The 18,431-nt window shown below is 36.3% G+C and overlaps 1 protein-coding gene across 1 annotated transcript in view; it reads right to left on the bottom strand.

Annotated features, from left to right (window-relative positions):
* Positions 1-483: 483 nt before the first annotated feature.
* Rassf9 (Ras association domain family member 9) overlaps positions 484-18,431 on the bottom strand; it is a 31,834-nt gene continuing 13,886 nt past the window's right edge. Inside the window, 1 exon segment of the mRNA NM_022959.2 lies at positions 484-1,872. Within this exon segment, the coding sequence (NP_075248.1) occupies positions 612-1,872 (1,261 nt within the window). The 3' untranslated portion in view covers positions 484-611.

Raw genomic sequence — 18,431 nt, 5'->3', positions numbered from 1 at the left:
CCCTGCCTCATATTCTCCCGAAGTAATCCACTGTCAGGAATTATACATGCCCCAACAGCTTCCTGTCCCCAGATTTAAACAGACAGCAGTCAGGCAGAGATTCACACTGTGTATTTTGCAGTGTTGACTATTTAAAATAAAAACGAAGATTTGAAGTGATCCATAGATGATATATAGGACATAGGAGCATACCTGGTCTTTACAGACTTAAACATTCTTATGATAAAATGAGAAAAATGGAAAACATGTTCACTTTGCTTCTTGCTTGCAGCGTGCCTAGTTTGATGAACAACACTGAGGACTGTTTTAAGTGCATATCATTCATGTCTCAGAGAAGCTGGGGGGAAACCATCAATCAATTCTCATTAGATTGTGCCTGCGTTATGTAACCATAAGCTAGATTTACTGCATTCCTAATATAGTCTTTCACTCGAACCTATAATAAAATCAACTTGGAAATACTATATGAAAACAAGCAGGGGTGGCCACTAGTTTTTATTAACTACCGAGTACTTCAGCATGGTTTACACTTTCACAAAGTTGTATACAGAATAGAGTTCCTTGGTAAACCACACAAAGTATCATTAAAGGTCAGAAAGAAGCCATCAGAATTAAGTTGCCAGCAGTAGCACATCTCCCAAAGTCGTTTCAGAATCCTGACTGTGGTTGGAACTGATGCCAGTATCTGAATCCGTGTCATTTGTATATGTGTTAAACACCCTTTGAGTTAATGGAGGGATCTCCCCATTGCTGCTGGAAGCCTCGGCTTCCTTTCCTCTGTTTTCTTTTCCCTGACATCCATCTTTGCTGCTAATATGAAGTGAGCTGAACTCCTTGGCTAGGAGTTCGTACTCCCTCGCTTTCATCTGAAGCAGTGAGTCACTGTATTTAATCTCTCTCTGGATGCCACTCAAGTGAGAGTGGATTTTCAAACCAGCTTTCATACTTTTCTCCAAATCGCACTTAACACTTTCCAAATCCGAGTTTTCCAGCTCACATGCAGCTGCTCCCTCCATGTCCTCACTCCCGTCAGTGCCCGCACCCTTCACCTCTCTCTCAATCTCAGCAGACAGCTTATCGATGAGCGCTCTGTAGTATTGCAGCTGTTCCTCCAGCTGTGACACCCCCTCGCCGTCGTTCAGATCCTCTAGGGTCTGGTTGTCCTCAGATTGAAAGTCTAGCTTTTGCTCTTCTTCACTGGACCTGGGCATTAAATACGCCTCCTGGACATAATCAGCCCCATCATTCCCTATCCGGTCCAAATGGATCTTGGCTTCACATTTTTCAATTTCCATATCTAACTCTTTCATTCTTTGTACTTGCTGGTGGATCGTGTGGTCCTGAGAAATAATCAGATGAACTAAACACTCCATATTGTCCCGATCATGAGAACCTGTGTCCTGTCTAATTTTAGCCAGTTTCCGGAAGGTTTTCCTGACGATTCGTTTTTGTTTATCTGGTGGTAAAGTCTTCATGTAATTCGCCGGGCTGAGCTCCCAAGGTTTTTCATTACTTTGCACTAGTTTGGTTTCAGCTGTCCGCCATAGTGGAACTGGGAGGAAGGCGTCTGTTTTAACCAAAACAAACTGCATGTTGGGCTGTTCATCTCCCCAAGCCTTCCACAGCTTCAAGATCCTGGTCAGGGGAGGAAGAGCTCGCTCTGAGCCCCTCCACTTTTCGACGATGCAGTAGTCACTGGCCTTACCCAACAGAAATCGCTTTTCTCCAAATGTAGCTTCATGTTCTTCAAGCAAAGCCTGGATAACATCGATGGAGGTGGTGCGTTTAGTTAATCCGCAGACAATCTTCTCCTCCTGGCAAACCCAAACCACAATTTCCTTCTCTTCAGGATCCATGTCTTTAGTTGGAGATCTAAAAAGAAAACAAAGAGCATTTCTGTCATCGCCTGTGTAAACTCAGAAAGATGGTTTAGCATTAATGCCTCTTCTTGCCTCTACATACTCTTAGGTTGTGCCTACAGAAGAATAGAAAGATGTGCTTTCGGATATGAATGTGAAACCTTTGCATTTCTATTCAGGTTCCTTTTGTAGCTGGTGGTGGAAGCAGTGAAATGTCACTGAAAAGCAATTGAAATGCTTTTTATTTAGTAATTCAAGGTTAGTCTTGACACGTTTGCAGAACTGATGCAGTGACAGTAATTACAGACAGGATGCAAAGAAGATCTAAGATGAGGTCTTCCACGTCTTACTGAAGTCTAAAAACTAAAGAGAAAATGTGGGACTCTAGGGTGGAATGGTCAGTGTGGGTATTACAGTTATAGAGTCAAGAATAGCGGACTCTAGGATCCTAGAGTCAAAGCAGCAATTCTTTCATTGAAGAAGTGCTTTTGTTACGTTGACTCTGTGTCAGCCATGTCTGACATTACTGCAGAAGCAGCAGTAAATGAAGAAGATTACAGAGGAGTCTATAACAGAAATAGTATCAAGTTTTACATTGCTGTAACAAAATACTGGACAGACTACTCAAGGTAGAAAGGGGCTAATCACAGTTTCAGAGGGAAGGGGGACATATGGAATAGGGAGCACGGTAGATAGGAAAACAGCTTATACCATTATAAACAAGAAGTAAAACTGACTCCTAATAAGAATTCTTGGCCCTCAGTACCTACATTAAATAGGCAACTTTCTTTATCAGGAGCATCTCTCATTAATCTGCATGCCTCTGTTAGGAAAACACTAAAAGATGATGCTTTCCAGGGCTAGCTATTGTTTTAGACGCAGAAATCTTAGGAAGTGATTCAATTTGGAATATACATGAATATAGATTTGTTGTATTTTCTCTATTCTTTGCTATTGGAAAAACTGGTGTATTGGTTTGATTTTTTGTTACTAACAAACAGCTGGAAAAGGACTACTTCTTAAAGGGAAACCAAAGTTAATTGTGGCTCAGTGTTCTAAATCACAAGACCTAGAGACTTCATCTCATGAAGACTTCTTCCTGATAAAATCCCTGAGTTTCACGGAACATCCTATGGCAAGAGACAGAGAAGGCCCATACTTCTGTAAAGTCACTCCCTATCCTTGTAAATCCCAAATGACTTCCTGCCAATCACATTTCTGAACACCACAGTCATAGAAAGTGTCCTTTCACTATTGTAAATATATGTCAGAAATAAATTTCTGCACAAATACAATGTAAACTAAAATATAAAGGATTATTTATCCAGCGGTGGATAAAAAGATTTCTTGAGAAAAATAAGCAAGGAATCTTGACAACTGCTAATAGTCTCTTTGGAGAACTGTTAAAACTCTATTTCTAATGTGAGTGTAAATCATATGGACTGTGTCTTTCACAATACCCTTCTATAGAATGTTAACAAACAACTGACATGATTTATACTCCAGTGTGATTTATGATATCCTGAGACATTTGAGTAGAAAGAGATTTGCTGTGCAAGTTAAGGCAAATTCATTCATCATGTTATTTAATAACCCCAACACATATACTCAAACACAAAATTACCAATGATATTGTCACCATTTCATTTAACACCCAGAAAGTACAGCATTTATGTTTTAGGAGCAAAACCCCCTAATGTTCTTATATGGATTTTCTTTTGTACAGAATAGTCATCTCACTTTGGCCACTGAGATGGAGAGAAGCACCAGGGTCACTAAGAATCATAATAGAGCAAAGCCCCCGCCAACAGAGGACTTAGTAAAATGAAATATTCAACTGTAAAATGGAGTCTTTTTGTGATCAGTCAAAATCTTTGATATATATATATATATATATGTATTTTTTAATACATGTCTGCTCTGTATCCATGTACACTTGCATGACAGAGTAGGGCATCAAATCCCTTTATAGATGGGTTTGAGCCAGCTTGGAATTGAACTCAGGACCTCTGGAAGAGCAGCCAGTGTCCTTAACCACTGAGCCATCTCACCAGACCACGACTAGCTAAAGTCAATAATGGGTTTTGATAAATCTCTTACAAAATCTTTTCACTTCATGATCAGTGTTAAACAATATATTTTTTAAAAAATGTGGTATTTTGAGTATGTTTACAGTTCATTGACTAGTTACCTGCCACATTAAAAATGTGTTAGAATTTAGAACAACAGAAACTTTATATTACTAGTGGAGAAATGATACACAGTAATTTCTATAATATGTTCTCAAAGATACCAACTGACCGTTTGCTGTCTGTTATGGCTCTACAGTATGAATTAGCTTTAAATGAACCCATAGCTTCACGTGTATTAGCCATGGATTTGCAATACAAAAAAAAGTTACTGCACATGTTTTTTTTTTTTAAATTTTGAATGTTCGGAATTATTTACTTTGGTTTTGAAGATTTAAAAACAGTAGCTCATCTGACATTTATGTTTACTTACAATTATTTACATGAAATTTTCATAGAAAATATAAACTTTCGTCTTTGTCTGTCAACATTAACTGACAGTACAAATAGCTATAATATTTAAATAAAAGTGTTCTTAAGTGTTTTATAAGTGTTTGCAGGATTGGAAGAGTATTCAATATACAGAATATTGGGCCAGCAAGATGGCTCACATGGAGAAGAGCTTTAGACCAAGCCTGCTAATCTGAGTTTAATGATCTTCAGGATCCACACTGTGGAAGAACAGAACTGACTGTTCCAAACTGTTCTCTGACCTCCACATGCCTATAGCTGCACATGCCTACCACATACACACCCAATACACACCGACATACTTTCTAAAATATACATAATAATCATAAGTTTTAAATGTACAACATTGAAAGTCATAACTATTAAATATTAAGCATCTGAAATATTCCATCCACTCTTCGCATACCCTCTGTGTATTTATTAACTATTTAATTGTCACAATTCTCTAGGGACAACATTTATATAAATCTATATCCACAAATAAACAGGCATGGGAATCTTACAACATTGTAATTTAGATGTTTTGGACATGTGAGATGAGTAGAAAAATGAAATAGGCTACTTTTATTAAACTTTAGGATGAAAATATAAACTTCCGAGAGCAATATACTCGGTATCCACTGCATAACACTCAGTTCACATAGAAGGACGTCTCTCATTTGCAGCCATGAGGAAAGTATGTAATAATGTGACACTTAAAGAATTAATAGTGTCTCTAAGCTAAGACAGTAATGAGGACTTCCTAGCTGCCTTGGGCAATTCCATTAGCTGACAACACGTGTGTATTAAAAACAGCAACAATAGAAACAAGCAAACAAAATCCTGATCCACTTCCTGTTCTCTTTTCTGGTCAGAAACCATTAGTTCGGGTGTTTAGCAGTGGTTGCCAGCTGACCGATGAGTTCTTCCGCCCCGTATTAGAGATGGGAATGACATTGGAAGCAGAGCATCCTTTTTATGAAGTGTCTGTAATGATGCCCATGCCCACCTCCCAACACTCCCAGAACTCCTCCCCCAATAGAAGTGTTTCCAACCTTGAAAGGATGAAGTTATTATTCACTGAGTTTTCCCTACCTCAGAAGGCTGCTTATTTTTACTTCTTGCCATCAAGCTACAATGATGTTCATATGGACCATGAAGAAAATTATTTTTTCATATTATATACAATACAATTGGGGACTTTTATTATAATCTTATAACCTTACTGGCTCCAGGACTTCATTTATATGTTCTTTCCAACATCAAATCAATGCTTGTGTATTTATTTACTAAGGCCGACTATTATTAAATATTTGGGGGAATTTTTATAGTCGTTATTCAAACAAAGTAACTTTTAAAATGTATGCTATCTGGCTGAACACATTTAAATGTAATGATCACTAAATACTGAATTTAGGCAGTAAATCTTTCACAGCTTGTACGTGTTTTGTTATATTTAAGGGATATTTTATGGCTGGCTTAGGATTTTGGAAACTAGTAATTTTATAATACTGCTCTGGTTGATTTTTCTAGTCACTCACTTAACAAATATTTCAAATCACTATTTCTTTGGGAACTGTACACAATAGAAAGACAGGAAAGATTTACAAGACTGTCTCTGGCTGACTATGGGAAACATGCGATGAGTTAGGAAGAAAACACTAAGTAGTGAGAATTGTACAACTATGTTTCTTAGTTTATTACGTATATTCAAATGCAGCCCTGCTGCAGAAGAATAGTGACCCTTAGAGTTTCTTGAAATTGAAACAAATTAAAATTCAAACAGTAAAACATCCATAAACGTGAAACCAAATTAGTTTTTAAAAATTCTTTTAAAAAATATGCACTCATTGATAAGTGGCTATTAGCCCATATGCTTGAATTATCCTAGACACACAAAACAAATGAAACTCAAGAAGGATGACCAAAATGCGAATGCTTCATTCCTTCTTTAAAAGGGGAACAAGAATACCCTTGGCAGGGAATAGGGAGGCAAAGTTTAGAACAGAGGCAGAAGGAACACCCATTCAGAGCCTGCCCCACATGTGGCCCCTACATATACAGCCACCCAATTAGACAAGATGGATGAAGCAAAGAAGTGCAGGCCGACAGGAACCGGATATAGATCTCTCTTGAGAGACACAGCCAGAATACAGCAAACACAGAGGCAAATGCCAGCAGCAAACCACTGAACTGAGAACGGGACCCCCAATGAAGGAATCCGAGAAAGGACTGGAAGAGCTTGAAGGGTCTCGAGACCCCATATGAACAACAATGCCAACCAACCAGAGCTTCCAGGGACTAAGCCACTACCTAAAGACTATACATGGACTGACCCTGGACTCTGACCTCATAGGTAGCAATGAATAGCCTAGTAAGAGCACCAGTGAAAGGGGAAGCCCTTGGTCCTGCCAAGACTGAGCCCCCAGTGAACGTGATTGTTGGGGGGAGGGTGGTAATGGGAGGATGGGGAGGGGAAGCCCATATAGAAGGGGAGATGAGGGGTTAGGGGGATGTTGGCCTGGAAACTGGGAAGGGGAATAACAATCGAAATGTAAATAAGAAATACTCAAGTTAATAAAGATTAAAAAAATAATGGTTATCATTTGATCATGGCAAAACTTTGTTATCTGATATGGATAAATATTTTAACCCTAAAATGTTCCTTACTCATTAGTTTATGCAGGAGTTCTGAACTAGCATACCAATATTTGGAAATGTACCATTTAGTGAAAGCCATGCTACCTTCAGACGTAGACATAATCAAAGGTTGAATATACAAACTTAGTGTGATAACTTGGTTTGTGATGAAAGACAATAAACACTGGGTATCTATTGGATGCAATTGTAGTGGCTGATATTCATGACTAGTATAGCAGGGTCCCGTTACCTGAAAGTACAAATGGCTACGGTGTAGTTTGTTTTGGTTTTGCCTTTCGGTGTGTTTGGGGAGAGTGTTCACCAGACTCTCTATTGCTGTGTCCAAATGCCTGAGGTTACAACTTAAGAGGGGAAGAATTTATTTTGGCTCACAGTTTAAGAAACTACGAGTCGGGTAGCTCCATCCTATCTTGGAACTTGAGGTAATGTATCATGGTGAAGGGGACTCAGGGGAGCAGAGATACCCATCTCATGGTGGCCAAGAAGCAGAAAGCAATAGGAAAGAACCAAGGACTAGATATTAACATCAAGTGCGTGCCCCAGATGTCCATTGATTCCATCCACTCCCTAGCCGCATAGCTCTAAACTCACAAAGTAGTGCAATCCGTGGATGAACTTAGACCCCTCACAATGCAATGAATTTTTAATAACTAGAGCCACAAGTGTGTTTTGTAAGGCACACAATCTAATAAGCTAAAGATACATTGAAACTGATTTTACTGTTTATTTTTTATTTAGAATACTCCCAGTTTAATAATTTATTACTAGCTGCTGTTTATATCCCAATGTCTCAGGAGCATTTATAAAGGGACTCACTCTTGATACAATCATATTATACTCTTTTTGTTTTAATGTTTGGTGTCCAGCATGCAAAACTCTTGTTTATTCCAACTTAATCAATTAGTTAGACATTTTCTTTAGTGTTGGATTTGTTTGTATGTATTTACTATTTACAAATTAATGGAATTACTTAACTCTCCGATATTTTATGGGTGTTGGGAATCACAAAGTTAAGAAATTATGCACATTTAACTTATAAATACTGTCCTGATTGTCACTGGTAGAAGTGAGACAAGGCAACGGTAACTGCCTTTATTAGCCTCATGTATCTAGGAAATTGTCAAATGGAGTGATCAACTCAGTACTGACTTTAGAATGGAGACAAATAATAATATATTAAAATAAACTTAGAATAGCATTTACCTTGACCCAACTGAAAGGCATTTCCATGCTTGCCAATAGATCACCTTTCAGTTCTTCTTTTGAAATTATTTTTTTTGGACTTCAAAGCTTTTTTGTGGTTTTTTTGTAATTTACTTCCTATAATTGAGATATTCACTTGTTTTAATACTTTTAGATAAAGCAAAAGACAGTAGAAACATGATTCTATATTTTTAATATATTGTAATATTTGATAATATTAGATGTAGAGGTTTCTCATACTATTCTATTATATTGTCTAAAACAATTCTGTCTACTTTATCTTAAAGTAGTGTGCTTCACAATACTTAGATGTTAATATTCAGAAAATAATTTTTAAAATCAATTATATTTAGGATGTTTTGTTTAAATGTTTAATTGGTTTTCCTTCTGTCAAATAACAATGAGATTTATTTATAAAATTAATTGAAAATTAAATTGCAAAATTATATAGCAGGAAACATTTTTCAGTTTTATTCAGTTTTATTATTATTTATTTATTATTTATTATTATTTATTTTATTCAGTTTTATTCAGTAGTATTATTATTCAGTTTTATTTTAAACTATCAAACACAGGCATGTTTAAGTCAGCAATAAGTGTCCAAATTCTCTGTAAGCTCTGCTTTAAGACTATTGTGACCCAGCTTTATCACAGTGGTTATTAAAAAAAATGTGCAAAGCAGCTAAAACTGTAAAGGATGAAGTGTGTGTAAACAAACACTATGTGTAGTAATAATAAAATAATAAAATTATACTTTCATTTTTATTTAATGCAGAAAATGGAATTATTATATAAAAATCATATTAAACGTACTGCAATTGTTCACGATTTTATTTTGTAAATATTTTTTAACTTATGACATGATATTTTTCACCTGTCCCAATCAGTCAATTCTTCTTTACCTGACAGACTATATTTTTGAAAATCATAAACTTAAGATGAGTCGACATGTTTGTCATCTACTTATAACTTGACATTAACTGTGATAAGACAGTGTATTTAAGTCTTTTTAGAACAGCTCCATCAAAATATTTAGAAGTTTTATATAACACATATATCATCACATGTGATAATTACCACCTTAATTATAGGGACTTTCTCATATTCTCTCTGAAATAATAGTATAATACTGAGTGATAGATATACTATGTGATGTCTACCATTAGGTAGGAACATAAAATATAAAACGTAAACTAATAATAATTAAATTTAATGCCCCAAATGTTATACAATTAAGATGAGTTGGCTTAAATTCAACATTCATATTATGAAATATTACATCAAGTAACTACAGTGAACAAAACATGAAAGAATAAATTAAGAACTTAGATATTGAGTTTTCAGATAAAATTAAGTGGAAGGCTACCTATGGCATTACAATGGCAAATGAAGACCACCAAATTATATATTTATACAACAAAGAGCATTAGTATTTAGCTAACCAAATAGACCAGGCATTGAAGTTGGAGTACAGAACAATTAAAGAGCAGATTCCCTTAATAGAATATAGCCTACAACAATAAACTTGAATGTGAAAACACAAAACTTCCTAGTAAAACTATTGATTTCAGAGCAAACCTACCTTCAAAAATAAGATTCATTAGTAATAAGTTATAACTACTTCATAGAGTATGCTTCTCACTCAGGAATTGTACTATGATAGAAACTATAGACTATAATATTTGGAACTCTGAAAACATCTTTCTAGAGAATCTGTATAAAATTATTATTTCCTACACCAGCCAGAATGTATGATATGAATAAAATTTAGCTATCATGCACAGGAGTCTTTGTTTTTGATTTGTGTTTTGTTACTTAAACCTCTGGAGAATAAGTCTTTTTGCAAGAAAATCAGAAAATCAGGTCTTTGTGCAAGTGAAGCTATGATAACCTTATGAAAGATAGCTGGGAAGAATTAGGGGAGCATGGAGCATTAGTCGTGATTGACTACTCACAAGCCAGTCTCTATTTCTTTATTACTACAACTGCTAATTATTTTTATGCTAAAGAATCTTCTGATGTTCTTCCTTTCCTGAGTAGTTTGCATCCCAAGACACATTGTCAATGTTTGCAGACACTTCTGGTTTACACATCATTGATCACACTCTACTGACATCTCCTGCGTAGTAACACTTCTAGTTTACATATCAGTGGCCACACATGATTGACTTCCTCTCTCTAGAGCCTAGTGACATAAATATCCTACAATTTATGAAAGGGTCCCTCACAGCAAGAAACCCTAAATGCCAACAGTGACACTGTAGAAAGCACACCTTCTTCAGTTGTGACTCAAGATTGCACAAGGGTCTTGATGTAGCTGAATGCTAGGGGTCCAAAAAAGTTAGTAGTCAATAGTATACAATAACCCAAATTATTTACAATCAAGCGCACAATGGATCTAAGGTGTTTCTGGCAACACATTATGTGTTGTGTTCTGCAGCTTCACTATAGTCTAGGTTCTAAACACACAAACTTTCTTGGCACTCCGCATGCTGTCCTGCTCACAACAGTAACTGTTGCCATGAGCAACACCTGGCTGAGATTTAAGGCTACTGGGTGTTACTGTAGTTTTTTCTTTTAACCTTTGATAGAAAGTTCTCTCCTTCTTGAAATACAGTAATTTAATTATCAAGTCAGACTTTAATATGCTCCTACCAAAATTCCTGAGCATGAGTATGAGAAAAGTATATATTTCTTTACATTGTACTGTTTTAGAATGTTTTATTTAAAATTTTTCTCTTTGCATTGTTAATTTCAGTTTCATAAAAACTACATGAATATCAACTCGGGGTAAAGACAGACTTTCCAACAGTTTCCAACAGTACTTTATAAATATACTTCTGTCATATTTATGATGCTTATATGTAAAGCAGCACTCTCAACGTTGATGGACAGAACAAATCTCTATCAAACCTGAAAAATACATTCTGCTTCCTATTACCATAGGAACCACATAGTCAGGAAGAAATGAACTTAATTTTAATTTTAAGGTAAAAATAAATACATCTATTTATTTGGTGTGAATATTTGCTTATATTTTAATAAATGGTTAAATATAGACAACATATGAAAATATTTACAACAAATGTTTTTATGGTTTATTATCAGTAAACCTCTGGTTTTACATATATATTGAATATTAATAGATTTGTGTTTTGACAAATTTAGGGAGTAAAGTGTTGGAGAAATCCCAGATTAAGTGGCTCACAGATTTAAAGATTTTCTGAGCTTCAATTTTACCCATTTTTTCTATTTGCTATGGAATCTTGTACCAAAGATATATGAAAGCAAAAATCAAAGGAGACATGAATCTCACATAGTCGAGCACAACTATTAATGAATATTGGCCCTGTATTTAATGTAATATAAGGTAACGTTCTTAGAAGAAATACAACTTTTGCATTTGTTCCTGTAAAAACACACTGAGGATGACGTTAGTTTTAGTTGATGGAATGCAACATATTTACGTCCTATCAAAGCCTCCTTCTTTGTTAGGAAAGAACATCAGGCTAGTAAATATCGAGCGTAGGTTGTTGGGTGAAAGGACATGTGTGGGCACAGTGTTCTGGAAATAAACAAGGACACCTGGGTGATGCCTGGCTGTGGTCGGAGGTGTCAGTGGAATGTATTGTCACTGCTCTTTGGATTTTGCTAGAAAATGTGCGGGCAAGATTACAGTTTAGGGAATTTCTGAGCACTCAAAATTTATGAGGAGAAGGGTGTGGCAAGTACCTGTAGCATTCCTGGATGAAATGGAAATATCCAGCTATGACTGCAGCAAGTGATGACAATTTTTCTCAGCTGATGCTATTGAGTTGTGAAGATGTTGGATAGGACCAAATAAATCAATCAGCCACAGCCTTTGTGTAATGGGTTAGCAAGATAATTACAATGAATGTGGTACTGTGTACTTTTTGTTATTCAAATGACACCATAGAATATAATGTGATCATGTAAGACTATTTTGACTTATTTATTCATTTATCAGTGTGTGTGTGTGTGTGTGTGTGTGTGTGTGTGTGTGTGTGTGCATGTTTGTGTTTATAACATCCACACATATGCAGGACAAAGAACAATGCGCCACAACTTGCCAGAGTCAGCTCATGTAGGTCCAAGAAATTGAACTGAAGTATCAGGCACAGTCGCTGAGGTCGTTACCCATTGCGTCATCTCCCCCGCTCCCTGTAACTTAACACTATCTTAATTACTAATATGAGCTGCTATACCAAGTAACAAACAAACAAAAATAGCAACAAATTATTTTGCTATTTATTTATTTATTGGAAGTGAAGCAAGGATCAGTAGAATGCAAATAGATGCTTTTTACATAAAATTCCCATTCCACCAGGAAATGAAAATTGTCTTCATAGATTTGTAAAAGTATAATAAATTCCCTTTTGTGAAGAAGGCATATGTATTCCTCTATGGGTTTTTTTTTTACCCTATTAACTACATACAATTTAAATGCACTAACAGGCAAACAAGCAAAAACATAAAATAAAGTTAATACAGCACAAAGTCACTTCTCAATATCTACAGTTCTTGATTTGTAGACTTCATATCTTATAGGTGACAAAATCCAGAAATATTTAAGTCCCTCCTGTAAGACGATATTTCCACATCATCTTTCACACTTCCTATCATATTCTTTGAATCATTCCAAAATGCCTATATTGGGAAGATGCAGTGTAAGTATTTTTGATAAATTGTCTTGCTTGGAGAAAAATGACAGGGGAGATAAAGAGGTCTGAGGATGTTAATCACAGATGGAATTATTCTTACGATAGCTTAGGTTGATACGTAGGTTAATTGATGAATGCAGAGCCCTCTACTATGCAGAGTTGAATATGCTCTCCACCTTCATGCAGTCAGTGTTCTGAAGAACAGGAAACAAATAATGTTTTACAAAAAAAAATAACGTTAAAGGAATATGTAGCAGAAAACATTTTTTGGAATGTGTTCTGTGAGGATCCGTGCATGTGTATGCATACACATGTGTATGGATGCATGTGTACACACATTTGCACGTATGTGCATCCAGAAGCCAGAAGCTGACATCACTTGGAGTTTTCCCCAAAGCATTGGGGCATTACACATTGAGGCAGGGTTCTAATGAGCTAGATAACCTAGCCAGCTTGTTATGGGAATCCCAGTCTCTGACTCACGGGTACTGGGAGGGCTGCAGCACTTGCCTGGCTTTTATGTGGATTCTAGGGATCTACATTTGGGTCCTCACACTTGCCCAGAAAGTGTTTTATCTACTGAGCCACCTATCCAGTCCAAATCACAGACTGCATTGACTCACAATAGGTGTTTTGTTTTTTTTTTCATCATAAAGCTAATGACCATGACAGTTATGAAATTCCCTCAGACGGACACTCTTCACATTATTCAACCAAAATTAGGCTATTAATTCTCTGTGTTTGTGGGCATGTTTGAATATTGGTATGGGCACAGGAGTGCAGGGGCTTACGGAGACCTGGGCATCAGACACCCTGAGATAGAGTTACAGGCAGTTGTCAGCTGACTGATCTGGGTGCTAGGAATCAAACTGGAGGTCCTCAGTAAGAACAGAATACCCTCTTAACTGCCCATCTATCTCTCTAACACCAAAAACATAGATTTTTTTTATTTTGGAAAAAAGTACCAGTTCACTAAGTAAATATATGCCATAGGTTATATGTTGGATTTGAGGCTGTAAACCCAGTTATAATTCCATCACAAAGCTTAAAATATTGGGGATGACATAATCACTTTGGATGCTAAAGAGAAACTAAACTGTCACTAAACTATCGCAGGAACTTTAAGACTAAAAGTTTTTAATGCCTAACTCAATAGCTCTTTTCCCAGGCATTTAAGACTGTCAGCCAGCAACTATTATTAGTTTATCTGACCCATTACACCAGTTTTTAATCATTTATGAAAGAAATGTGCGTGTTTGTACCCAGTAGGACTAGGTAGTTTTGTGATAGAAGGCAGGACACAAAAGAAGAAAGTTAAAGATGTAATAAAACATAAAAATTTTGTGAGTGTATTTAGTCTATTTCATTTTTGCTAGTTACCAAAGATTAATCTATACCTTTGAAACAAAGCACACGGCTTATTATAATTTGCCTCAGTATCTATCCGTTAGGCAAACTTTAAGGAATGGGCTTCAACGCCCTCAGGAAGCAGGGGTAAAAACAACCCAAGTTTGAGACAAATCCATAAACAAATAATGATAATACACTGACTTTTCTGTTCAGGAAATTGTCATACAGCTGTAAATAAAAGCGGTGTGCAAACACATTTACTTCCTTGTTGTCTTTCTGCACATTTGTTATGTCTTCTAAGCAAACAGTAGCATGGTAATAATACTTAATGCATGCTTACTGTGACCTCTGTCTGCCCTGTTCCAGATAATATTTATATTCATATTTATTTCATCCTCATCACAATGTAAAGCTACACTACTATGATGTCCATTGGACAGATGGGTAAGTACAGAATATTTCACGTATACCAATTCAATTAAAAATTACACTACTAAATATTTTCTTACTAACTATCCTTTTGATTTGAACTCCTCTTTACAAAGTGGTATTCTGTTCTATATCATTACATTGTCTTAAACCACAGCTTTTCCTGCTCATATCAGGATCTGAAAAGTGAGAGGGATGATTCTAGGAGCTAAAAGTGTTCCCTGCATTTGTAGATGTCTCAATTTCTTAAAAGAAGAAAAATAATCTCATAATCCAGGGAATGTATCTGACTAAATATTAATGAGCATAAAGCTTTATTGAGACCCAGCCATGATTGTTCTTTTATATCATAGCCCTGGCGTCTTCCACTCTTCAGTGACAAAGCTAATTAGCTGGGAGACATATGATGGTTTGCAAGCTCTAAGACGTTTATTACCCAGCCCTTCCCATAGAACTTTTGCCTTGTCATAAATAAATACAGGGAAACTTGCTGCTTTAGACATTCTCAGAACACCTAACCTGATAGTGTTTCACTATACAACCAGGAAAAGAAAGACCTGGTCTTAAACAAAGTATTTTCTAAACTATGGTATATTTTTGGTACACCTCAGGAAATTTATGATCTGCACAAAACATTTTAGCAAACAAATTCAGTACCTTCTTTGCTACAAGATATGAAATATACTATTTTCCTCCTCACAGAATATTGAATAATAAATTAAGGTAATGATTGAGATTGTGTGTGATAATAACATGATTTTGTCTGACACAATATATGGAGATGAGCTTCTAATATTAAAACATTAGCACATTGGCTATCACTCATGACATGAGTTGCAGGTCTTCCTATGTCTTAGAAGCTTGTCCATTTATTTTTAATAAGTTGTATAACCAAATGCATTTCCCCATTCCTCCCAGTAATTAATAGCTATATCAAGCAGTTAATTCTATTCTTTTTCTTCTCTCCTGCTTGCTTCCTTTCTATTCAATTTATTTTTATCTAACACGGGTTCTCATTTGTATAATCCCAGCTGGCCAACTCACTCTGCAGACAAGGCTGGCCCGAAAAAGAGGTTTATCCATGTTGTCTACGCTCAGATTACTGCTTTCCAGGCATGCACTGTCAGGGCCAGCTGTTTTGATTATTTTCTGAAGTATCACTGAAAAATTGAAGCTGTTCTTAAATGAAGTCAATATGTAACCTATGAGTTAAAAATAGTTATGATAAACGACTTTTATTGACTACTTCAAACTGTGCAAATCCATATACAAACTTCTGGGATGATTTTAATAAAAAATAAAATTAATGGAGCGCAAACCAGTGAGGCACTTGTCAGCCGCAACTCTTTCAGGCTGCTTAGACTCAGCGGGGAGTAAACACTGGCTACAGCCGCTCTGAATAACGCACTGTGGCGCTGAGGACATACAACATTGATGGACCCTGCCCCAACAAGTAGCACAGATCCTTCTGGAGGTCATGGATAAAACGGGAATTGGTATTTTTCCAAATGAAGCATAAAGCCTACAAAAATGTCTGCCTCCAAACATAGATTATTAAAAATTTTTTTTCTCAAAATACTCTGAGAATTAGACTTCTGTAGAGTAACTTAATTTTAAGCAGGAGAGAGAACGAGTAATACAAACAAATGGTAAAAATGTTGCTCTGAACATGACAATCTGACATGTACCGGTGCATGCATTTACTAGTTTCATGCTCTAGTAATGTCACTTCAATTTTTCTAAGTGAGAGTATAAGCTAGTCATGCAGAGGAGCAACCCTTAACATTCCTGTTCTGTGCAGTCGGTCTAGGACCAGATTCCCATAAACAGCGGGAAGGAAGGGAGTGGATGAGGAATGTGTATCAAAGACTGGTGGAGGTTAAGTAAACTGAGCTCATGGTTTAGATTTCAGAAATTGACTATAATCAAAATGTCAATATTTGACATTAGTATTTAACAAATAAACCCGTGAGAAAGTATTAAACCTCTTTGTCCATTCCAGTGTTTACTTCCCTGTGTTAATTTTATCTCTACCTGGAAAGTAAAGCTTCCTTATTGCTTTGTGTTTTATGGGAAATAAATGTTATAGCAAAAGAGCATGCTTACTGCAAAGAATGCTGCATAACCTGATGGTGCCTTGACTGGGAGCTATAAATATTGGGATTTACAGCATTAGTTTTTTTGTTACAACTCCAAACAATAGTTGGTTATGCGTTCAACTTTGTTTTTTAAAGAATTATTTATCTTATTTATATGAGTGCACTGTAGCTATCTTCAGACACACCAGAAGAAGGCATCAGAACCCATTACAGATGGTGGTGAGCCATCATATGGTTGCTGGGAATTGAACTCAGGGCCTCTGGAAGTACAGTCGGTGCTCCAGCCTGTGGTTATGCCTTCAAAATAGAAGACCCTTTCTCAAGATAGTAGAGTGAAGATCGCCTGTACGTCTGTCCACCATTCTCTCCCCAATGGTATATAATAGCAGGTTTGTCATCAAACAACAATATCAGGAACCTTTGCAAAGACAGAAAGAAGGCAGAAGCTCCTGTTCTCCATGTACTTCTTTCTATAGGATGCCCGTTACCACATCGGCCCTTTCTTTATATTTTTCTTTACTTTTTGGTCATAGAAAGATCTTCTAAAGGAGTGAAGAAATATAAAACTTTTCTTTTTGAAGAAAGATAAAAAGAACTGTTGGCTCTATGGATCTCATGTTCAATATGTGGAAGACACAGGTCTATGAGAAACTTGACAGCAAAAGTTAGAAAAAGAATGTTGGACTGCGTGTGCCCAGTGGCAACTTAGAAGTCAAGAATGCAGTCTGAGTTTTGTTTGTCTCCACATTCCCTAGACCTTTGCTTCCTGACTCATCCCTGATTCAACCCTTTCTGACTTATTTTCTTCTATTCCTTCTCACTACTTGTCACATTACCACGTCCACCATCTAACGACATCTTTTCCTCAACTATTTTTCCTGTACAAACTCAACAATCTATAACCACTCTCTCTGGATCATCAGTCATATTTTAACTGCTAAAATACACTGAACTGAAACTGTTAGAAATATATTTTGACTGGTGTTCTTGTCCGGATATACCTCATTTTTCCTTTCGCCGTGGGAACAACATTTCATCTGTTTCCAATGTTCTTTCCTCTGGGAAATTCCCTGAAATAGTTGTACTATTCAGAAAAATACTGTTGTAATAATAGTAAACCTACACTCTCACAACTTATAATCAAATCGAACACCCATTCCCTGCTGCTGAATCTAGTAGATTCTTAGTAATAGAAAATTGTGCTTCAGTTAATTCTAATTTTCTTCCCATCTGACCTTGTACTCGACATTTGACCTTTGACCCCGGAAAAAATATGTTAGGAAATAAATTTTCACTCATCCTCTCACTTTCTCTCTACCTCTCCCCTACTTGGTCTTTTCCTCTGTGTGTAAGTCTGTCTCAAAGTAAGAAAACTTCTGTAATCCCTCTGGATGAAGACACCTCAGTATTAAGATCTGATAGCTATACACTTTCTTGACAACTATTTAAAGTTTCACTGAAATAAATTTATGTCTCTTTGATTATGTTTGTTGTCTGTGACTATATTCATGCTACTGTGAGAGAGAAACCTGTTGTAAAGGTGAGTGATATCTTAGAAAATCATAATAATTTTCAGAGGGCATTCTATAAACACACACACACACACACACACACACACAGATACACACA

This window comes from Rattus norvegicus, chromosome 7 (genome assembly GCF_036323735.1).
Source record: "Rattus norvegicus strain BN/NHsdMcwi chromosome 7, GRCr8, whole genome shotgun sequence".
Lineage (NCBI taxonomy): Eukaryota > Metazoa > Chordata > Mammalia > Rodentia > Muridae > Rattus > Rattus norvegicus.
The sequence above is the reverse complement of the archived record's forward strand: the minus strand, read 5'-3'. Positions and strand labels throughout refer to the sequence as shown.